The sequence below is a fragment of the Hippopotamus amphibius genome, chromosome 6, assembly GCF_030028045.1.
Source record: "Hippopotamus amphibius kiboko isolate mHipAmp2 chromosome 6, mHipAmp2.hap2, whole genome shotgun sequence".
NCBI lineage: Eukaryota > Metazoa > Chordata > Mammalia > Artiodactyla > Hippopotamidae > Hippopotamus > Hippopotamus amphibius.
In genome coordinates this window covers 12,261,388-12,286,309 of record NC_080191.1, presented here as the reverse complement: position 1 = coordinate 12,286,309, position 24,922 = coordinate 12,261,388, and the positions used below count along the sequence as shown (strand labels likewise).

Here is a 24,922-nt window from a genome sequence, read left to right as displayed (position 1 = left end):
TTGTGCCAGTACCATGCTGTTTTACTGTAGTATACACAGTGCCTGCTTTTGAATAAGTTCTTGAACCTGTTTGTTTTCTCTTACCTCTCTCCCATATGCAGACTGGATACTTACAAAAATAGTATAAACCCCCATTTATTGAGCGGCTTTTCAGTCTGCTAAGCACTGTTCTAGGCATTTCACATTAATTATTTAGAATCTAACAATAACCATAGTAGATATTTTTTATTCCTTGAAGATATTATTATCCCCAGTAGACAGATAAGGAAACTGGAGCACAGGGTTTTTTAACATGTCTCTGGTCATGGAGTTTGAAGTTGTAAGTAGTAGGATTAGGATTCAAACCAGTATTCAAATCCAACTTTAATCCCTGCCTACTGTCCATTATGTCTCTTTATTTTTTTTTCATTATGTCTCTTTAAATACCATTCTAGCAGTGTTGCCAGTTTTAGTGTATCCTTCTCAGTTTTGAAGTACAGGCCAGATGAAGGGACTTAATTAAGATTTACTTTAATATCAAGAGAACTATAAAATCTCATTATTTTTAATCCTATTTATGTGAAATTTAGTAATTTGACTGGGGCTAAACTGGATTTTATCTATTTAGATAAAGCTCAGTAAACATTGACTTCCACATGGCTGCCATATTTCTTTTAGCTTCTGTTTTCTTAAGGGATTTTAGTTAAGTAAGAACTAAAATCTTGAGAATGCATAAAGGGAAATTTCAGCATTGACTGAAAAATAGTTACTTGTTCATTTCGATCTGTGTCTGCATAGACAGAGTGAAGTCATAGAATTAAAAATATATATTTTATAGTCAGTGGGAAGTTGTTGCATAACAAAGGGAGTCCAACTCGAGGATGGAAGATGCCTTAGAGGACTGGGGCAGGGAGGGTGGGTGGACTCGAGGGGGGGGGCGTCAAGGAAGAGAGGGAATATGGGGATATGTGTATAAAAACAGTTGATTGAACCTGGTGTACCCCCCAAAAAAAATAAAATAAAATAATAAAAAAAAAAATTAAAAAAAAAAAATATATATATTTTAACAAAGGATAGAGACCTGTGTTCTGTAACAGAAAGAAAAGGAGACCCACCCAATGGTAAGCAGTTTGTCCATTGTTATGCAACACATTAATTGTTGGAGCCAAGGCTAGATCCCAGATCTCCTAATACTTAGTCCAGTGATATTTTTGTTGTGTTCTTGTGCATACCTCAGGCTTAATGATTCCTGGAGTGTTTTGACATGTAGATTAAAAGTGTATAGTCCTTAAGAGTCTTGGCCATTACTCATGCTTATTGTGGACTATCTACTGTAAATTGTGTAATAATTAATTGCCCTTCACTAATTATATATTTTTCCAGATACCTTAGAAAAAAATTTTGTTTTATAAATATATATATATAAATATTGAAGAGATATATTTGACTTTTCAGCTCTTTAGCTTCCTAATATTATCTGATAGTCCAGAAATTTTTTCTTTTTTTTAAAAATAAATTTATTTATTTATTTATTTTTAATTTATGGGCTGCATTGGGTCTTCATTGCTTCGAATGGGCTTTCTCTAGCTGCAGAGAGTGGGGGCTAGTCTTTGTTGTGGTGCGCAGGCTTCTCATTGCGATGGCTTCTCTTGCTGCAGAGCACGGGCTCTAGGCACGTGGGCTTCAATAGTTGCAGAGTGTAGGCTCATTACTTGTGGCTTGTGGGCTCTAGAGCACAGGCTCAGTAGTTTTGGCGCATGGGCTTAGTTGCTCTGCGGTTATGTGGGATCTTCCCGGACCAGGACTCGAACCCGTGTCCCCTGCATTGGCAGGTGGATTCTTATCCACTGTGCTGCCAGGCAAGCCCAGAAATTTTTTTTTCTAGCATATATATATCACCCAGATTTACTGGACTGAAATTCTTCTACAACTTAACTTTTAATTATATTCTTATTATACTGCCTAACAATGAAGTGAATCACTTAAGTCTGTTGTTATAATTAGAGTAAGGCAAATATCAAGAAGGTATTAATTGGCCTGTTCAAGAGTGGTTGTTTTAAAAATGCCAGATTTTGGTATTTAGAGTTGTCTTCCAGCGGACAGTGTTAGATAATCTTTCCTGTGATGAAGCACTTAGAGCAGAGTCTTGCAAAGATGTTTGTGTTACTAGTATAGCATCACTATCTATTTACAAATAAATTGTTACATGAGGCAAGTAATAATTCATAGCAGGTCATATGTATGGCTCAGAATGTGCTTTGCAAAACCAGGTTCTCTTTTCATGTTTTAGTTTAGTTGTAACCATCTCTTGCTAAGACTATGACCATTACCTTGTAACAAGCACCCCCTGTAACAAGCATCCCCTTGTAACAGACATACATTCCTCATGTCTGCACACATCCATGGTATTGCCAAAAAAGTTATATTTATATGTGTGTGAGTATATATATATTTCTTTTCTTTTTTTTTGAGGAAACCAAACAAAAACAAACATGTGGATACAGAGAACAGGGCAGTGGTTACCAGAGGGGTAGGGGTGGGAGGGAGGGTGAAATGGGTAAAAGGGATCAACTGTATGGTGATAGGTGGAAACTAAATTTTTGGTGGTAAGCACATTGTAGAGTATACAGAAGTAGAAATATAAGGTTGTACGCGTGAACATATGTTATAAGCAAATGTTACCTCAATAAAAAATAAATTAAAAAACAACCTCCCCCAGAACCTTACACAGTTTCAATGACAGTGGTCTGACATTAGAACACCATTAATCTCTGGGAGCAGAGCTCAAAAAGTTATATTTTTTAAAACAGATTTGATCTTGTAACTCATGAAAGGAAAAAAGTATCAGTAGGTGTTTATTTTATATGGAGTAAAATAGTTTGTCAGTCAAAAATTTCCATTTTCTGGTTCTAATTTGCATTTTCCAGCCTCATTTGTGGTCACCCTCTTCGAACTAATGCACTTAAAGTAAGCTTCTTGCCTTCCCCAAATATCTATTAACTATCCTGCTGTACAAGCATATGGTTAAACCATTAGCTCAGTTTGAATTACTGTCTTTGCTCTCCATTGAAATCTCACTCTCTCTTCATGCACGCAAAAATGTACCTCATGTGTAAAAGGTTCCGCAATATGTAGTCCATAAAATATACTCCACCCACTATAGGCCTCTCCTTAGCATCCACTTTAGCTCTGGGAAATTTTCTCATAATTTTATCTATTTATCAAATTTCTCATAATTTATTTATCAGTTTTCATTTCATAATTTATCTGTCTCCATCTTCTGTATTCTCTTTCCCAGGACCTCTAGTCCAAGGTGTGGACATTTGCCCCTTTGGATTCATCTTCTATTTCTCCTTTCTGTCATATATTTCATTTTGGGGGATCCGTTTATCCTATGTGTCAAGAGATTTTCTAAACTTTTGTTTCCAACTCAATTTTTTTAACTGAGAGTATTTTTTAAATTCTCTGATTGTTTTTGTTGTTGTATTACTGATACTATATTATCTCAAATATCTGTGGAGATATTAACTAGATGCTGGATAAAATTTCTTTTGTTCCCTCATTTATCTTGGCTTTTCTTCATTATGCTGCATATTTTGTGATTCTTGGTTGACCCTTCATATATGTATGAATGAGGGGTAAGAATGAGAGACAGGAATGGTTTAAGGTTAAGTGGGTAGGGAGACAGCTTTTGCACCAGCGGCTTCCAGATTGTCAGAAGGAATAGAGGTTTGTGTGTAGGGTCCAATATTTCACAAGTTATCCAGATATTTCATTCAGCCTCTTAAGAAGAGGGCCTCACATTATTTGCAGCTGGGGTATCGTTTGCCTCTTTTCACATGTGTAGGTGGGGAATAGGGGTGGGAGAAATGAAATGGGCATCTAGTCCATATACAAACTTCCCATTAATCCTTATGTTTTCATTGTACGCGTAGTGTCTCAGCAGTCTCTCTGAGTTCTGTGAGGAATGCTGATTCCTCCTTCTATTGCAGCTCCCTTTTGTTAGTTTTCCTAGGATGTGGCTCCTTCAGCGTGGTTGATCAGTCCGCGGTCTTTCCAGCTTCCAGAAATTTCCTTAAGCGCTTCTACATTCCTTTGTTCATTTATTCATTCAATAATTGCGATTCTCTCCTATAGAAAATAAATGTCTATTTTGTCCAAACAAATGTTGCAGATGACATTGTAAGCCCAAACACCAAATGTCTCGCCTTATGCAAGTCTTACATGTAGATTGAACAAAAATCTGTGTGTCTGCATTCTTGAGTTTCATAGACAGAATATCATGAATTGTGAGGCATATCAATAAGAGTGATTAGAGAATATTGGAAGAAGGAAGAACAAGAAAAAAAATAGATCCATATTAACTTCTGAATGGAGTCAGAGAATAACGTTATTACCATGAACCATTATAATCCTATGAGCATTTTATTCCAAAGGTACCATGCACAGTATCACATTGACACTAAAAAATAGGAGAAAGTATTTTATGTAGCTGGGAAATTTGACGTAGCATGAACAATTCATTTAACCCTTTAGAATTCAGTCCACCTTTTTTTTCAAATGAGAGTTGGACTGAATAATCATTAATGATCTTACTGATCCTAAATCTACAATTCTTTTAAGTACTTATTGAGGGATAGTTGTTTGCAGACGTTAGGTTAAGTCTTTTGGGAAATACTAAGATATATATCACAATCCGTGTTCTTCGGGAGAAGATAAATCCAAAAGAGCAAATAAAAGTAAGGCATACACAAATATCTGCATCACACAGCAGTGTATTATAAAAACTATGTAGAAGAATCAGTTAAGTGAAAGAGGAGAAAATTTCCAGCTTGGGCAATTGAGGATGGTTGCAAAAAGAATCATATGAATTATGCCTTGAATGTTGAGTAAGATTTTGATTAACAGCTATGACTAAGAGAATTATGCATCCTCACCAGTATAAGTTGGAGTACAGAGATGAGAAAACAGTTTTGTTTAGGGAAGTACAAGTCAGCCAGCTTGATTAGAGTAATGGGAAAGGAAGTGGAAAATATGCCTAGAAGTAACATCATGAGTAGTCTTACCTACAATTTAAGAGAAGTAGTGTAAATTTTTTGAGACAGGAGACAGGCTGAGATTTATTCAGAGAAGATATGTAGATATGGAAGATGCAAAGGAGTAGGGAGGAGACTTGATGCTGAAGCAGCAATGAAGAAACTATTACACTCATCCAGGTAGGAGGTGGTTACGGCCAGAAGTAGGGCAGTGGCAATCCGATGGCATGCTTGGGGCAGGTGAAAGTAAGAATGCACATGATTCAAGAAATGGTTGGGTAAAACTAAGGATTGAAACCAGTGTTACTGGAAAAATGGAGGCACCTTTAATAAGGGGAGAAGTTGATTTTTGTGAAGAAATAAAATGAGCTAATTCCCCATCTTTCAACAAATGTTTCCCACTTACGTAGCAGCAATTTTGGTGTAATAGCAAAGACAGAACATTCTCTGTGAATTCTTGTCCTTTTCTTGCACAGCCATTGTATTTTCTTAAGGATATTATTATTATTATTTTTGTCAATTTTTGTGAATCTAAATTGCCTTATGTACTCATTTGGGGAAGGAAGGGAGTCTATGATAGAATAAAAAAAAAAAAGTTTTCTTTTAGAATATCATGAAGAATAGCCAAAAGTTAGTAAGAGCAGGATTTTACTTTAGATTCAGAAAAGCACTTCACTTACAAATGATACATATCAAGAATTGTAATAATAGAAAATGAAATCAAATTAAGCGTACCCATACACTAGGAACCATGAGGAAATAAGTGACAGAATTGTGATTACACAAAGCATGAACATATGATAGCTCTAATTAAGACTGCCATCCCTCTCTTCTCTTAATTAAAGTAGTTGACCTGTGCTCCACTTCATCTGATTTGATAATCTGCACTTTCTAGAGTGGAGCGTGAGAAGGGAAATGAAAGCAAAGGACTATTTATAATTAGTGAGGAGAGAGCTTAGGAGAAAAAAAATAGAAGATTTGGAAATATTATATAAAGTTTTAAAAACAGTAATTTAAAAAAAGTTTACAGTGTGTAGGCAGTTGTGATGATTTTTTTCCTTCTGATTCCTGCATAGCATCGGAGAGCAGAAAAGGTGCTGCTGAGTTATACTTTGATGTGAAGGATTTCTCAGTGTCAGATGACCTGCACTAGAAACTGGTGAAAAATCCTGTTATCATGTGTTGTATTACTTTCACAATGAATAGTCTCCTTTTGCGTTGAAATTTGAAGTGCTGTTTTTATCTTTTCCATGTAATTATTTGGTTATATGTAATTATTTAGCTGCCTTTAGAGACATGGACTTGGGAAGGGTGAAGATTTTTCTGGTCCAGCATTTCCTAAGTATGTTAGTCATCTGTAGTTATAAAAAAAAAAAAGGTCTCTGGGATCAATTAGGTTGGGAAACTGCTGGGTTAAACACAGTTAAACAAGATTTTTATTTCTGTGGAGTTGGGGGGATGGTGTGAAATCTCAGAGACTCCAATATGTTAATATAATTCAACTAAGAAGAAACTACGTTTAGCAATTCACAAACTTATTTGACCACCAGATCCTTTTTTCATGGAATCTTTTTCAGAACCATTGTTCCTCTAAACACATGTGGGGAAACTCAAATCCCTTAATTTTACAGATAAACAGAAAAGAGATAAACGACTCATTCAAAGCTGCATGCCTGTTTTCTTAAAGAACTGGACTTGAACCAGAGTCTCCTACCTACTATATTCAGATTTGCTTCCTTTTGCCCCCAAATTCAGAAAAGTCTTTAAGAACTACATCGTACTTGAAATTAGATCTGTGAAATGTATACAAGGAGATTTGAAGAAATAACTAAATTAGAATTATTTAATTATTTTAGTATAGTTTGAATTGTCATGTTGACTTTGATGGTTAGATTTAAAGAGCCAATTATTTGTAACCAAAGTTACACTTCTGCAATCGGGAAACTTTTTTTGGTAAAAACCAAGTATCTTTGAAATTACAAAAAAGCTCAAACAGCACGATAATGTGTGTATCCAAAAGCTTCCCTGCTTTCCCAAAAAAGAACTAGAGAAAAATGACTTTATGATTTGCTCTGGGTTGTTCCAGACCCCGCTGCCACATAAGTAAACGTGTCTTTTAAAAACTTCTCTACATGGATGGTATTATGGTAGACACACTGTTCTTTACCCTTATTTTTTTTACTCAGCAGAATTACATGTTTATATTCCCCACATTAATTCATATAGATCTTTTAAGGGCTAAATAGTGTTACATTATATACCTCTGCTATAATTTATTTAATGAGTTTCCCATTGATGGACATTAGGGTAGCTGTAATTTTTCTACCAGACAGCAGTGCTGTAGTGAATTTTGATATAGGTTTATGTGTGTTATGCGGGTGGAGGGACCTTTTTGTGAATACATCTATAAGAGAGTCCTTGAGGTGGAATTGCTGGGTCAAAAAGTATTGCCAAATTCCTTTAAAAATGGTATTATTCTCCCACTGCTAGCATTATAACAGGAAACTTTTGAAAAGGTATGCCTTTCACTGAACTTTAAAAAAAAAAGAGATTTTACACTTAGTAATGAATAACTGGGGATATCTTGCTACGTTCATCTTAAAATCACAGAGATAATTTATAAAGCATTAATAATCATGATCTCTCTTTCTCTCTCCCTCCCTCCCCTGCTCTTCGCAGAGCAAATTATTCATGGAAGGATTTAGAAGCCTAAAAGAAGGAGAACCAGTGGAATTCACATTTAAAAAATCTTCCAAAGGCCTTGAATCAATACGGGTAACAGGACCTGGTGGGAGCCCCTGTTTAGGAAGCGAAAGAAGACCCAAAGGGAAGACACTACAAAAAAGAAAACCAAAGGGAGACAGGTAATCATTTTACTTTGTTAGCCTGTGAGTTTATTGTATTTGGAAAAGATTTCTGAAATTTTAATTTATATTTTTATTATGCTGTTAAATCTAGCCACAATAAAATAAAATGCCACCACTGAGTATTTGAATAGAATTTATCAGAAATATAGGCTGTCTTGCAATTTGAACTCTTTGCAAAATATTCTTAACTGAGCCTTCAGCATTGAGCACTAGACAGTCCCCCAGCTATAGTTTCTACCAGACCGTTCAGAGACCGCAAATGGGGAGTTGAAGTTCCCGATAGATAGAGGTGCCCCTCTACATCGTAACACCTCATCTGTTTTTCAAATGAAAATACATTTATTGTTTTGTCTGTTTTGAAAAGATAAGTCTCACCGAAAGTCTTAATGACAGGTGAGAATTATAACATATATGCAGTATTTTTGAAACTCGCATTTTTTTTCACTTAGTGTGTTGTGGGACATGTCAGTCTTCAGCACCTGCATAAATTACCACCGTGGGAATGTATCAAAATTTAAACAAAGCTATGTTAATTTAATTGTTAAATTTAGGCTATTTACCATATTTTTAATTTGTGGATACTACCACAGTAAGAATCCTTATGTATACATTTAAAAAAAATGTCTGATTATATCATAAGGGATAAATACCTAATACTGAAAAAATCTGGATCAAAAACTATACACTTAAAAAATGTTGATATCTATTTCCAATCTGCTCTGCAGAAATGGTTAGGGCCAATGTACAACCCCTTTAAAAGTGAGACTGCTTATTAAATAAAGTGTCTTTTAATCTTTTCCAATTACATAGATTAAGAAATGCGACTCACTTTTTTTCTTTGCATCCTTTGATTAAGGTTAAATATATTTTTATATGTTAATTTTCATTTTTATTTTTTTTCTTCCATGAATTGCATGTTTCTTGTCCTTTGCTTATGTTTTTACTGAGACTTTAGTTTGATTGATTTCTAAGTTCTTTCCTATGCCAGGAAAAACTCAGTTCTTCCTTATTGTATTTCTGTCCTTTGTGTTTCCATTGCTTTTACACAGAATACTTCACTTTTGGTCACCAAATGTGTGGAAGTTTTTCCCCACACCAAGCAATTCTCCACAATGCCAGCTTGGTGTCCTGTAGTTTAACTCAATTCTGACACTGTCTACCTTCAGATAGTGTCAGGTCCCACAGGTTAAGGGCTCAGTCCCACAAGACTGTGCTACCACACTTCAGATGCCAGTTGCAAGTAACCCAGGGTACCCGCAACTTCTCTCTGAGTTGGCTACAAATCAGAGGTGTCCACAACCCCCTCCTCAAATTTAATTAATTTGCTAGAGCAACTCACAGAACTCAGGGAAATGCTTACATTTACCAGTTATGATAACAGCCCATAAAGGATACGGTTGAACAGACAGATAAAGAGATACACAGGGCGAGGTCTAGGAGGGTCCCGAGCACAGGAGCGTCTGTTCCCAGGGGGTTGGAGTGCATCACCCTCCCAGTGTGGATGTGTTCGCCCACCTGGAAGCTCTCTGGATTTCGTTCTTTTGGGATTTTACGGAGGTTTCATCACATAGGCTTGATTTTCAGCCCCTTCCCCTTCTCTAAGAAAATTGGGGGTGTGGCTGAAAATCCCAAGCTTCTAATCTTAGCTTGGTCTTTCCAGTGACCAGCCCTCACTCACGAGCCATCCAAGAGCTCACCCAGTGTCACCTCATTAGAACAGAAGACCCTCCTATCACCCAGGAAATTACAAGGGTTTCAGTAGCCCTGTGTCAGGAACAGAGGTCAAAGACTTCAACTAGAAACAGAGGTGCTCCTAGTGTTCTTATCAGTTAGGAAATTACAAGGGTTTTAGGAGCTCTGTGCCAGGAACCAGGGGCAGAGACCAATATACATTTCCTGTTATTTCACATTCTCTTTGTATACTTACCATGTTAATCTTTTGTGTCAGATAGGAAACATCTTTTTCAGCTTGTAAAATATATATATATACACACACACATACATATGTACACACACAAACACACACACACACACAATGGACTGTTTGTTCAGCCGTAAAAAAGAGTGAAATCTTGCCATTTGTGGCAACATGGATGAACCTCAATGGCATTACTCTAAGTAAAATACTATATGTTCAAATACCATATCACAAAAATATGGTATGATCTCCCTTACAACTACTATATGATGTCCCTTATATGTAGAATCTAAAAACAAAAACCAAGCTCTTATATACAGAGAACAGATTGGTGGCTGCCAGGGGAAACCTGGGGAAGCTTTAATATGGACCGGTATTGGATTCCTATTAAGGGAGTATTATTTATTTTGATAGGAAAGATAAAGCATGATATTACAGTGTTATGCATCTGTAATATATTTTAAAACTTTAAACAGTTTCCACAAAAGTGTGAGGTAACATCTCATGGTGGTTTTGATTTGCATATCTCTAATGATTAGCAATGGTGAGTCTGTATGCCTTCTTCGGAAAAATGTCTGTTAAGGTATTTTGCTCACTTTCAGTGGGTTGTTTGTTTTTGTTTTTTGATGTGGAGTTGTATGAGCTATTTATATATTTTGGATATTAACACCTTATTGATAATATCATGTGCAAATATTTTCTCCCATTCAGTAGGTTGTCTTTTCATTTGTCAGTGGTATCCTTTGTTGTGCAAAAGCTTCTAAGTTTCATTAGGTCCCATTTGTTTATTTTTGCTTTTGTTTCCTTTGCCTTAGGAGACAGATCCAAAAAATTATTGCTGTAGTTTATGTCAAAGGCATAAACTTTGTTCTCCCTTTGTTTTCTTCTGAGAGTTTTATAGCTTCCAGTCTTACATTTAGGTCTTTAATGCATTTTGAGTTTATTTTTGTATATGATGTTAGAAAATGTTCTAATTTAATTGTTTTACATGCTGCTGTCCAGTTTTCCCAGCACCACTTACTGAAGACTGTCTTGTCCCCATTGTATATTTTTACCTCCTTTGTCATAGATTAATTGACAATAAGTGTGTGGGTTTATTTCTGGACTTTCTATCCTGTTCCATTGATCTATGTGTCTGGTTTTGTGCCAGTACCATGCTCTTTTGATTACTGTAGGTTTGTAGTATAGTCTCAAATCAGGGAGCATGATTCCTCTAGCTCCGTTCTTCTTTCTCAAGATTGTTTTGGCTATTCAGGGCCTTTTGTGTTTCCATCCAAATTTTAAAATTATTTGTTCTAGTTCTGTGAAAAATGCTGTTGGCATTTTGATAGAGATTGTATTGATTCTGTAGATTCTTGGGTACTATGGTCATTTTAACAATATTAATTCTTCCAGTCCATGGACACGGTATATCTTTCCCTTTGTTTGTGTCCTCTTCAGTTCCCTTCATCAGTGTCTTATAGTTTTCTGAGTACAGATCTTTTACCTCCTTAGTTAGATTTATGCTTAGGTACTTTATTCTTTTTTATGTGATTGTAAATGGCCTCTGCCTATTTTTAAATTGGATTGCTTGTTTGCTATTAACAGGTATAAATCCTTTGTATTCTTTGGATATTAACCCCTTATCAGATAGATGATTTGCAGATATTTTCTCCCATTCTATAGGTTTTCTTTTTTGTTAATTGTTTCCTTTGCTGTGCAGAAGCTTTTTAGTTTGATGTAGTTCCATTTGTTTATTTTTGCTTTTGTTGCCTTTGCTTTTGGTATCGAATATAAGAAATCATTGCCAAGACTGTTGTCAAAGAGCTTAGGCCTTATATTTTCTACTAGGAGTTTTATTTTTCAGGTCTTATGTTCAAGTTTTTAATCTGTTTTGAATTCGTTTTCATGTATGGAGTAAGGTAGTAATGCAATTTCATTCCTTTGCATGTGGCTCTCCAGTTTTCCCAATACCATTTATTGAAGAGACTGTCCTTTCCCCATTGTATATTCGTGGTTCCTTTGTTGTCAATTAATTGCCCATATATGTGTGCGTTTCTGTCTTAAATATCTATTTTGTTCCATTGATCTATGTTTCTGTTTTTATGCCAAATGCCATACTGCTTGAATACTGTTGTTTTGTGATGCAGTTTGAAATCAGAGAGTGTGATGCCTCCAGATTTTTGCACTTTCTCAAGATTTTTTTGGCTCTTCAGGGTCTTTTGTGGTTCCATATGACTTTTAGGATTGTTTGTACTATTTCTGTGCAAAATTCCATTGTAACTTTAGTAAGAGTTGCATTGAATCTGTAGATTACTTTGGGTGGAATGGACTTTTTAATAGTATTAATTCTTCTAATCCATGAGCACAGAAATCTTTCCATTTATTTGTGTTTTATTCAGTTTCTTTCATCAGTGTCTTGTAGGTGACATATATACATATTTCACTTCTTTGGTTGCATTTATTCCTAGGTATTTTCATTCTTTTCATGCAATTGTAAATGGGGTTGTTTTCTTAATTTTCCATTCTGATAGTTTGTTGTTAGTGTATAAAAATCAACTGATTTTTGTATATTGAGTTTTTATCCTGCAAATTTATTTAATTCATTTTTTAGTTCTAACAGTGTTTTGGTGTAGTCTTTGAAGTTTTCTATGTGTAATACCTTGTTATCTGCAAGTAGAGACAGTTTTACTTTTTCTTTCCAATTTGGAATGCTTTTCTTTCTTTTTCTTACATAACTTCTCTGTCTAGGACTTCTGGTACTATGTGAATCAGGTGGCAAGAATGGGTGTTTTTGTCTTGTTCCTGATCTTAGAGGAAAGCTTTTGGCTTTTCACCATTGTATAATGTTAGCTGTGTATGTCATATATGGCCCTTATTATGTTGAGGTACATTCTCTACACATACTTTATTGAAAGTTCTTACCATGAATAGATGTTGAATTCTGTCAAATGCTTTTTCTTCATCTATTGAGATAATCATATGGCTTTTATCCTTCATTTTGTTAATGTGTCATACCACATTGATTGATCTACAGATGTTGAATCATCCTTGTATTTCTGGAATAAATCCCACTTGATTGTGATGTAGGACCTTTTTAACCTATTGTTGAACTTTGGTTTTCTAATATTTTGTTGAGGATTTTGCATCTGTGTTCATCAGGGATATTGACCTGTAATTTTCTTTTCTCGTAGTATTCATGTCTGGTTTTGGTATCAGGGTAATGCTGGTCTCATAAGATGAGTTTGGAAGTGTTCCCTCCCCTTTGATTTTCGGGAAGAGTTTAAGGATTGATAATTCTTTTGTTTTTAATTTATTCCTTTTTTTTTCTTCCAATTTATTGGCTATGTTGAGTCTTCATTACTGCACGTGGGCTTTCTCTAGTTGCGGAGAGTGGGGGCCACTCTTCGTTGTGGTACACAGGCTTCTCATTGCAGTGGCTTCTCTTGTTGCGGAGCACAGGCTCTAGGCATGCAGGCTTCAGCAGTTGTGGCATGTGGTCTCATTACTTATGGCTCATGGGCTCTAGAGCGCAGTCTCAGTAATTGTGGCACACAGGCTTAGTTGCTCCGCAGCATGTGGAATCTTCCCGGACCAGGGATTGAACCTGTGTCCCCTGCGTTGGCAGGCAGATTCTTAACCACTGGGCTACCAGGGAAGCCCCTAAGCATCGATATTAATTATTCTTTAAATGTTTAGTAGAATTCATCAATGAAGCCACGTGGTAGCAGACTTTTTGTTGTTGTTGGGATGTTTTTGATTACTGATTCAGTGTGCTTACTAGTAATTGATATGTTCAGATGTTCTATTTCTTCATGATTCAGGCTTGATAGGTTATATGTTTCTTGGAATTTACCTATTTCTTTTAGTTTGTTCAATTTGTTGGTTTATAATTGCTCATGGTAGTCTTTTATAATCCTTTGTATTTCTGTCGTATCAGTTGTAATGTCTTCTCTTTCATTTCCAACTTTATTTATTTGGGTTCTCTCGTAAGTTTAGCTCAAGCTTTGTCTATTTTGTTTATCTTTTCAAAATATCCGTTCTTAATTTCATTTATCTTTTTTATTGTCTTTTTAGTCTATTTCATTTATTTCCACTGTGGTCTTTATTTTCTTCCTTCTACTAACTTGGACTTAGTTCATTTGTAACATTTTGAAATTAGATTTTTTTACTCTGCATAATAGCTTTGAAATTCATCCAATACTGTATCAATACAGTATTCCCCCACCTTATCCTCAGTTTTGCTTTCTGGAGTTTCAGTTATCCATGGTCAACGCTGTCAAAAATGTTAAATGGAAAATTCCAGATATAAAGCATTCATAAGTTTTAAACTGTCCACTGTTCTGAGTAGTGTGATGAAATCGTGCACCATTTGGTTTGTTCCACCCGGGACCTGAATCATCCCTTTGTCCAGCATATACTGTCCATTAGTCACTTAGTAGCCATCTTGGATATCAGATTGACTGTCATGATTTTGAAGTGCTTATGCTGAAATAACCCTTTTTCTTTTACTTAGTAATGGCTCCAAAGCACAGGGGTAGTGATGCTGGCAATTTGGATATGCTAAATAATAGCCACAGAGTACTTCTTTTAAGTGAAAAGTAGAAAGTTGTTGACTTAATGAGGAAGAAAAAAATCATGTGCTGAGGTTGCTAAGATGTGATATGAAGGAATCTTCAATCCGTGAAATTGTGAAGAAGGAAAAAGAAATTTGTGATAGTTTTGCTGTTGTACCCCAAACTGTAAAAGTTACGGCCACAGTGCATGATAAGTGCATAGTTAAAACGGGAAAGGCATTAAATTTATACAGTAAGATGTTTTGAGAGACATTCATATAACTTTTATTATAGTGTAGTTATAATGTTTCTATCTTATTATTAGTTATTATTGTATCTCTTCTTGTGCCCACTCTATAAGTTAAACTTTATCATAGGTATCTGTGTATAGGAAAAAACATCTCATATATAGGGGTTGGTACTGTCCGTGGTTTCAGGCATTCACTTGGGGGTCCTTCAGTGTATCCCTCACAGATAAGGGGGACTACTATTGGTTCATTCCTTTTTATTGCTTAGTAGTATTCTGTTGTATGGATATAGCACTGTTTTTCCATTCATCTGTTGAAGGGCATTAAGGTAGTTTCCAGTTTGGCAGTTATGACTAGAGCTGCTGCAGACATTTATGTACAGGTTTTTGTGTGAACATAAGTTTTCATTTATCTAGGAGTGAGATTGTTGGATAATCTGGTTGTAGGTGTATGTTTAACTTTATAAGAAACTACCAGATTTTTGTTCAGATTTGTTGTACTATTTTGAATTCCCACCAACAAACATGAGCGTTCCAGTTGCTCTGCATCTTGACCAGCATTTGGTTATTATCAGTAGTTTTTAAAGAATTTTAAACATTCTAATCATGCAGTGATATCTCATGGTTTTAGTTTCTATTTCCCGAGTAGCTAGCTACTGATGTTTAGCTCCATTTTATGTGTGTGTCATCCTTATAGCCTCATCAGTGAGTGTCTCTTCATATATCTTGCCCATTTTTTACTGGACTGTTTTCTTATTGCTGCATTTTGAGAGCTCTTTATAATAATTGTGGGTACAAGTCCTGAGATATGTGATTTGCAAACATTTTTTCTGAGTTTGTGGTTTATCTTTCCAATCTCTTAAGTATCTCTCACAGAGCAAAAGTTTTAAATTTTGATAGATGTTTTTCAGTCTTTTATTTTTTTTGTCATTGTTTAAAAAATCTTTGATTAACACCAGATTTAATTAACCACAAGGTTTCTTCCCCTGTGTGAGGTGTGAGGTTGAGGTCTAGGCTCATTTGCCTGTGAATAATATGAATTGTTCAAACACCGTCTGTTGAAAACTATATCTTTTCTCTTGAAATGTTTTTAAATTAGGAAGAGAAATTTCTGTCATTTCAGGTTAAAAATTTTAAACTTTAAAGTGTTTATTACATGGAATTAATATATTTAACAGATTCAAAATTTGGTTTCGTCACTTAAGAGAACTTATTTGTTCTCTATTCTCTATGTATATACAGTCACAGTTGGTGAAGATTTATGTTTCTGTGGCAAGAAATAAAAAATAATTTTAAAGATTCTATCTTAATTTTAAGTAAAGTATTTACAAAAGAAAGTGGTTTTATTTTTTTATTCTGTCTTAATTCTGCTGAATTTTACATGCTGTTACTAGTGTTAAGCTATGTAATAGCAGTAAATGTTAACTTGTTTTATTTTCCATTTAAAATATTTTCTTAAAATTTTAAATGAAATAATTTTTGATTTATATTTGCTGTTTACTTTTTCTTATGTTCATTATCAGAAGAGTAAAAAGATTTAATGATCTTATAAAAGCTCTCCTTGTACTAACATGAGGTTGTTAATAAAAGATTTTAAAACTTATTCTCAAAAAGTGGCTTATATTTTGGTATCTTTTTATTCTTTAAAGAGCTACAATTTACTATGAGAAAAAAGAGGTAACTTCTAATAGAATGAAATTGTAGGGGAAGATAGTAGAATGATGATTTTATTTATTTGTCACTATATTTCCTATTTATATGAAATAATCATGTCAACCTATAATATAGAATTAAATATTTTATGTAATAAAATTTCAGTTCATATTAATGAATGTATTACATTAGTAAAAAGGATGTGAACTGAAACAAATGGTCTGGAAATGTTTCTATATAGGGTAAATCATTTTGATCCTCAATAATTAAAGAATAAAAGTATGTGTGATTAAAAATATTTGAAATGCATATATACATAATAGATATATATATATTGGGTGTATAAATGTAACTTTGTGTTTTTTTATTTATGGGTTTTTTTAACCTCCTTTTTTATTCTCATTTTTTTCTAGCATAGTGACTGTCTTCTTTGTTCTACTTAACCTTCCACATCTTTTGACCCAACCACACAGTCCAAGAAGTGCTATTCATAATAATGCAAGTTCCCTTTCAACAATGTTGACTTGAGATTTTTAAAATAACTTAGAAAATCATACCAACGTTCCATTGCTTTCATTCCATTTCAGGCAATAATACGTTTGCATCACTGCATTAGCACATAAGTAAGCGTCTTGATTTTCTACGTGAGTTGAAGTTTTAATGTATTTTGTTTAGAAAGAAAGTTAATTGTTATGATGCTCAGTATTACTGCTTTTGGCATGGAAGTGTAGGAAATTCCTTTCATTTGTTCGTGTTAGAAAAACTTGTTAATTTATCATTTTTAAGATGCTTTTCATTTAAACTTAAAAATTGATATTGAAATTTGACGTTGCTTATAAGCCCAGTATTAAAATGGTGTTAGAATGGTACATTATGTTGTATTTACCATTTATGGCCAGAAAGACGAAAGTGAATGTAAATAAAAACTCATTATAAATGTCTAAATTATTCTCAGCTCAGAAGAGCTAACTTGCCTTCAAAAAAAAATAAAGATGTATGATAGAAGAGTTATTTTTACAGGGTCCTTGTTTTGTGCTTTCAAATTCTTTAAATTTGCAAAAAGATTTGAAAGCCATAAGATTTTTTTGCTTTTGTTTTTATCTATTTAGTCTGTCCTCATTGAAGGACTGTATTTTTTTCACTTGTTTATTAAAAAGAAAAAATATGTATTTAATGCCCTCATTCACCTTTAGAGCAAGTGAGCTCAAAACTAACTAGTGGTAACCCTCCTCCACTCCCCTTCCCACCCTCCTCTAGGGCAGTATAATCTCTTCCACTCATTATCTCTGTGTTATAATTTGAAGTTTTCCAGGTACTTAGGAATCCAGTTAGGAATTCTAGTTCTGTATTTTTTTTGAAATCCACATAGCATTTCTGAAAATAATAAAGCTATACTTAGGTTTAATGGTGCCATTTTATTAAGGATATCTGTTTTTATATTAAAAGTTCTTTCAGTGATTTTATTTTCATATTTATTATGTCCCAGAACCTGCTCCCAAAAGAAAAAGAAAAATGCTCTTTAGGTGCTGGCGTTGTTTGAAAAATGTAAATCAACAAATTCCAATAAATAACTGTTTCGCCCTGATACTTGTGTGATTAGATTTAGGAATTTGCTGTTTAGTAGGTTCCTGTTGTGGAGGAGGGATCTCTCAGGCATGAATTGATAGTCCAGATCCTTTGAGGTCTGTCTAGTCTGACCTGTGACCCCTATTCTTACAAGGTCAACATCTGAGGGCAGGAGATTAAGGCAGTTTAAAGACCGGAATGGTCAATGGAATGGAAAAATTAGCCAGCACATTTTGGGTGCAAAACATCAAAGTCATCAAATAGTTTGCTTATTTTAAACCTGGCTTGTGGTTGTAACAAGCTAATTTTACTGTGTTTGTTAGAATCAGAAGAATTTAATAATCATAATTCACTTGGAGATTCTGTTTATACAATGTTAACAGTATAATACAAATTAAGTTAATAAAGCTTAATTTCAAAATATGAAATGCAAAAGTGATTTGTCACAGTTGCCATACATTTTAGTTTTTCATCCAGCTTAGATGCTTAATTTAAATTAAAATTGGGAAAATATTTACCTTGGCTTTCTACTATGAAATAATTTTATCAGTATGTTGAATAAAATATATATTCAATTATATATAATTTAAAGTGACTGAGGATTTAGTTATAATTATATATTATTGACTTTTAAGAAAAATCGATTTTTAAGAGGTAGAGATAGAAAATAGAAGAAAGTAAATGGTTAAGCAGAGACAATTTCCTTTTCCCCCCTTTTTTCCCCTTTTTTCCCTCCTATTCTTAGACTTAGCTCTTTTATATTTTACCTCTTTTCCTCTTATGTCTTTAATTGTATGCTCTTCATTGTAATTTAAAAATAGACTTTAAATCTTAGTTCCTAAGTTTGGGTCCCTTGTAAGCAATTCCCTACCACCCTTTATTTTACATTTGTTTGTATCCTGGACAGCTGTGAATTTGCATCTTTTGCTTCTTACTAATGACTGGCAAGGGCTGGAGTTGAATAACTGAACTGTTGCATCCACATTTCCATTCATTCTTATAGTGACTTAAGGAAATTAGTAAAACCAGTAGAATACCCACATCTCCTTAATTCTGCATTTTTTAAATTCTACCCCAAATTTTCCTTCTTATATACTTAATTTTAGGTTTCCTTTCTTCTTTTGGTTATTTGGCCAGAGATCTCTTAATGAGGCAATTATGGTTGTTTCCTTCATTCACATTATCTTAGCAGATGCTCTCCCTGCTGTGACCTCTGTTCAGACTGGGCAGACAATGTGCCATTCTCATCACCCTCCACAAGACATTGTGTGGGCTGAGCTTCATTTGGCGCTGCATAGGTCTCCTAAGATGCCTGATGAGAATGGTCAGAAGCCAAGTGGCAAATAATCACAATTTTAGGTTGATTTTCTGATTGCTGTTTTATTCTAAGCAAAATAAACAGTAAAATAATGCCTATAGAAAAAAAATGGTCCAGAAGCAACTCAGAATATAACAAGTAGAGATTGAGGGTTTAAGAAATAACTTTACGTAGCTTTTTTCCTTTAGACTGTGGTCTTGGTGAAGATAAGATTAAATATTTATTGTATGGTTTTAATACAAGGGATTATGAAAATTGGGTAGCATTTTTAAACTTGGAGATCCTTTCAAAAAAGGAAATTAATTTAGCCTTTAATACTAAGTATGTACATTTTTAATGAACACATGACATTGTTTGGAATGTTACTTTTGTAAACTTTAAAAATGTAAATTCTCTTGCTTATATCTACTATGAGATCCAGTCTGTTCCTGTAAGAACAATAAGAGCTGATTAAGATGAAGACTAATCAACAGAAAATTTCCATACTTTATACTGCCAAATCCCTCCACTGAAATACTAGTCCTTTGCCCCAAGCTCAAGTACCATTTTCAAAGAATTACAAAGTCGTTAGCAGCCTTCAGCTAGCCTTCCTTTATTCTCCATTAATAAGGAAGTATAAGTCAAATTCAGTTCTTATAAACTTGAAGAACCTTTTGCGAAGCTCCTTTTAAATTTACATTGGAATTTTAATTTTTTGAAATTTGGTTAAAATAAACATATTAAGAGCTACGACTTGTATTCTCATGTGATAAAGAGATTGTTCTTTTTGTTGGTGTAGATAGGATCAGCAAATTTTAATAAATAGATTTTAATCTGCTTGTGCTTATTAGTAAGAAGTAAAACAGGTTCTTTTTTTGTAAAATCAGTTTCATAATAAATTTCCAAATAAAGTAAAAATTTTAATATGTGCATTTTCATATAATGAAGGACTACCTGTAAAGTGTAGATCCTTTGGATATAAGCAGAGAACAAATACTAAATTTAGAAAATGTTTTGTAAAGGGAAAAATATTCTCTTAAAAGAAAATCTAGAACAAGTCAAGCAAGAATTCAAGAATTTTGACCTCTAAAAATTTTCTTTAAGTTTAAAATTTTTCTTTAAGTCACGTCTGTTGTATGATTATCTTAAATATATGGGCTAATAAGGATCAAAGTCAAATGTTTCCTTTCCTTTTGGGATAGAGAGTTATTTGTTTACTCCTAGTTGCTACAGAAAATGTTTAGAATCTCTAGAAATGCTAAAAATGTACTTATGCTCATCCATGAAGGCTAAAAATATTATGTATACTTTTTATAATTATTTTTAAAACTCAATTTTTCAAGAATCTTCTACTGAAGACAGGTGAATTTCATAGATATCCTAATTAGTTGGGAAAGCAGGCATATGATCATAGTTAGAGGAGCTCAGTTGTGTGTGTTAAATATGAACCAGGGTCTCTTTATACTTAGCCTGCTTCCTTACTAGTCATTCTATACTGTCACACATAAAAGCCTCTGGGAACAGTGATATTTTTTATAGGATCATTGTATGGAACTGATATTAAGTCAATTCTTTCTTTTTCCTACTTGGCTGACTTGAGATTCTGTTCTCTGATTTAAGCAATTGCTTTTCATCCTCTCAGTTTTAATAGTCCATCTAGAGTCCCCTCTTGGGTTTGTTATCAATAGTACTGGAGGTGCTACCAATGCAATAAGAGAAGAAAATTAAAGATCTAAGGATTGGAAAAGAAGAAAGCAAATGCTTTGTTATTCACATCAATGTGATTTTATATCCATGGTTATCTACAGGTAAATTTTTGGAATAATTGGAATAAAGAAAAGAATTTAACAAGATTGCTAGCTGTAAGTTCAATACACAAAAGTCAAACTAGGAACAAATGAATATCTGGAACGTAAGGACAAATCTATATCCTAGGAATCTACAATTAGAAACTGTAAAGAGTTTGTTTCACAAGTGGAACATAAACTATACTATACTATACCTAGGAATAAATCTAACAAAACTATGAAAGACTTTTATGGAGAAAATGATAAACTTATACTGAGATATATAAAAGCAAACCTACATAAATGGAGAAAGGTATTTTATTAATAAATGACAAGACAATATTTTAAAGAGGGTAATTTTCTATAAATTAATCTACATATTCAATGTAATTTCATTCAAGATTTCAATATGGTTGATTTTAAATTGGTTTGGAAGTTAATAGGACCATTAATAACCTCACAATTTTGTAGATGAAAATGGAAGTATGAAGGCTCTCCCTACCAGATATTTATATTTATTATACAACTATGTAAGGGTATGTAAGTAAGTGAGGTGATGGCCCAGTGAAAGACAAATAGACCATTGGAAATGAGAATATATACAAATCTTGATATATGGCAGAGGTGCATTTCAGATCTTGGAAAATAATGAAAAGATTATAAATGGTCCTGGGATTATATCTGACTATAGAGAAAAAGTAAAATTGGACCCCGATCTCATACCATATTTAAAGATCTAAAAGTGTAAAGCAAAACTTTCAGCTCTTAAGTTTGGGAAAGATTTTTTTTTTTTAAACAAGACACAAAAAACAGAAACTGTAAGCAATAAGATTAAATTGACTATTTCAGAATTTAAAACTTCTACTTGATAAAGGTTTCAGTGAGGAAGATAGAGCCACTTTAAGTGTTATGAAAATTGAAGATTTAGATCTTACACAAATGTGGGAGTTGCTGGGGAAGGAAAGAGTCAGTACATTAGAGGAATATTCACTAAGCAGCCTTCAAGCCCTGGACTAGATAGATCAGAGTTTGCAGGGAAATGCAAAAAGCCAAGCGTATCTGGTATTGTGGAGGAATTGGGAGGAGGGAGCCCCTGCAGAGAACTATGGAAACTGCTGCCTCTGTGTTGAGATAACCTCTCTGGGTTTGCAGACAAGGGATGGTGTCAGGCTGCTGGTCAGCAGACCAACATTGGGAAGACAGGCTGGGCACAGAGCACCAGAGAGGACAAGCTGGAACCTGCTGGGCGGATCTGTGTGTGTTACCGTGTCTGACCGTGATCACCCTCTAAGAATAATGGCTTCTGCTTTATTTTTGCTCTCTATGTCTTGTATATGAATTTCTCCTTTGGCTGACTCTGACCCAGAACCATCCAGAAAGAAGACTCTGGGAAACATAGTTTCTAGGCAGCACCAACAATATAAACAAAGTTAGAAAATATGATGCAGAGTGGTAAAAGATATTTGCAATGCATGTAGTTGATAAAGAATTAACATCCATAATACATAAAGGACTACAAATCAAAGAGAAGTAAAAGCCCAACAGAAAAATGAACAAACAGTAATTTATAAAAGAAAAAAAATTCAATAAGCAAAAAAGATACTCAGCATTACTGATTTAAATGAGATACCATTTCACTCCCATAAAATTAGCAGAAATTTTAAGATCTGACCATACTAAGTAGTGTAAAGAGTGTCACACAGTCCTGATGGGACACATAATTGATGAATCCACTTAAGAGAGCAATCTGGCAATATCTGGTGGAGTCAAAATTTTTCATATACTTTGATTCCACTTCTAGGTGGATTTCCCAGAGGAGTGTTTTTCAAAATGTGGATTGGTACACACTAGTGGCTTTTGATATTAATTTGGTAGATATGACAAGTATTATTGCTATTTTTTAATGAAATAGAATAAAAGTCATTAGAGTGCAGTGCATGTAGTAAGGGTAACTATTGTTTCATATACTTTTGGGTTGTGCTGTGTGTTTTTGTGTATGTGAGTGCTGAATTGTGATGCAAAATGTTTTCTCTGTGGGTCATGGTCACATGTACACAAAGAGAATTGTGCAAAAAAATATTACAGCATTGTTTGTAATTGCAAGAAAAAAACAAACAACCTAAATGTCTATTAACAAGGAGATGATTAAATTATATTCTCAAAATGAAATTGAGTTAAAATGAACAGATTACAGCTACCTTTATCAATCTGGATTACTTTTTTAAAAATCTCACTATAATGTTGAATAATAAGTCAAGTTGCAGAATGATCCATGCACCATTATTCATCTTTATTAATTGTTTAAAACCATCAAGTAGTAGTATGTATTGTCTGTGAATATTTACATGTGTGGTAAAGATATAAAACCATGATTAACCCTGAGTTCATGATAATGCTACTCAGACACAGAGACGACAATGGGATTGAAGGAGAGTATAGGTTATGTTGACCCATTTTTTCAAGTTATTTTCGTGTCCTTTAATAAGTTACTTGTATAGATTTCTTATGATGATTATTCTTACGTATTTTTGATGCTATTGTAAATGATTTTTTTTTCTTTTAACTGGCTATTGCTACTATAGAGAAAAAGTAGTTTAATCTCTTCTCAAATAGTCCTACCTGTTACTTCATTTTCTTTTCTTATGGAATGGACTAGAATTTCCTAAACAGTGTTGAAAATGCTGCTGACAGCAGGCATCCTATCTTCTAACTTAATGAAAATGGCTTTAATATTTCAAATTTAATCTGTTATTTTCAGTTAATAATCATCATATTTAATTGCTTCCCTTCTCTTTATTATGAATAGCTATTGGATTATATCAAAAGACTTTTCAGCATCTATTGACATAATTATGTAATTTTTGACTTCAAGTTATCGATAAAATGAATTACATCTATAGATTCTATGAAGTTGAATAATTCTTATATTTCTGGGGGAGGGGGCCCTTCTGAGTCATAATATGCTGATATATTCAGTTTCATGATATTTATTGGTCTTCATGACCTTGAATTCTTTAATGTGTTTTCCTCATCAAGTCTTATTAAGATTATTTTATTTCATGTTTTAGGGAGTTTTCTGTCTATTTCTATGTTGTTGGGTAATTTAATATACATAAGAACTTAAGAACTGGTCTCCAAAGTGGAAAATCTACACTCCAATAGATAGACAAGATAAATAGATTCATTTTCTTCATATGTGAAAAAATATCATGACATGTTTATATTTACTTATTTTATTTTCTGTTTTATAATGTATACTAGTATGCATCTACTTTATAAATACAAACAAATATACATATATTGGGATGGATGTTCAAAAATATTTTACTGATAAGTGTGTGTGATCAAAATGATTTAGAACCCACAGCTTAAAATATGATAGAATTGAGCTGCAAAACATCTAAGCCCTTTCTTTGCCTCTTGTAGTTTAAAAAATTATATTTTCAGAGTCTTAATTTATTAGGTATTTCTGCTTCCTATTGGTCAAATTTATTATATGTTGCTGGGAAATTCTTTGCATCATTTATATTTTCTGTTGTATTACTGTAAAGTTGCAGTGAGATTCTCTTAAGTCTTAGTCTCTTCTATTATACAGTTGGATTTTAACAATCCCTAGCATTTTACATTTTTATTTTCTCTCTTTCCTCCTATTTAGGCATCTCATGGATTTACCTTTTCAATTAATTAGCTTTTGTCTTATCTATATTTCCCCCTGCTTTTGTTGGTTTTCTCTGTTTCTTTACTTTCAAATTTTACAGTAAAAAGTCTTCAATTTTTGTTAATTTGTTGTATTTTTTCTGTTTTTTTGAAGTTGAATATTTAGCTTATTTTCAGTCTTTATTTTATTAAAACAAGGATTTCAGACAATAAGTGTTCCTTTAAGAAAAGCTTCACTGTGTGTTGCATAGTTTTTGGTATGAGTTTCTACTTATTTTCATTATTTTCGAGATAGTTAAAATTTTTCATTTTAATGTTCACTTTGCTTCAAGGGTTATTTCATTGTTTTTCATCTGCTTAGAGATATGTTGGTTACTAAT

General features: G+C 33.6%; 1 protein-coding gene across 4 annotated transcripts in view; it reads left to right on the top strand.

Annotated features, from left to right (window-relative positions):
* LIN28B (lin-28 homolog B) overlaps positions 1-24,922 on the top strand; it is a 109,799-nt gene that overhangs the window by 58,709 nt on the left and 26,168 nt on the right. For all 4 annotated transcript variants that reach the window (XM_057739744.1, XM_057739742.1, XM_057739743.1 and 1 more), the window contains exon 3: positions 7,695-7,879. In XM_057739744.1, coding sequence (XP_057595727.1) covers positions 7,695-7,879 — 185 coding nt within the window. The remainder of the gene's footprint in view (positions 1-7,694; positions 7,880-24,922) is intronic.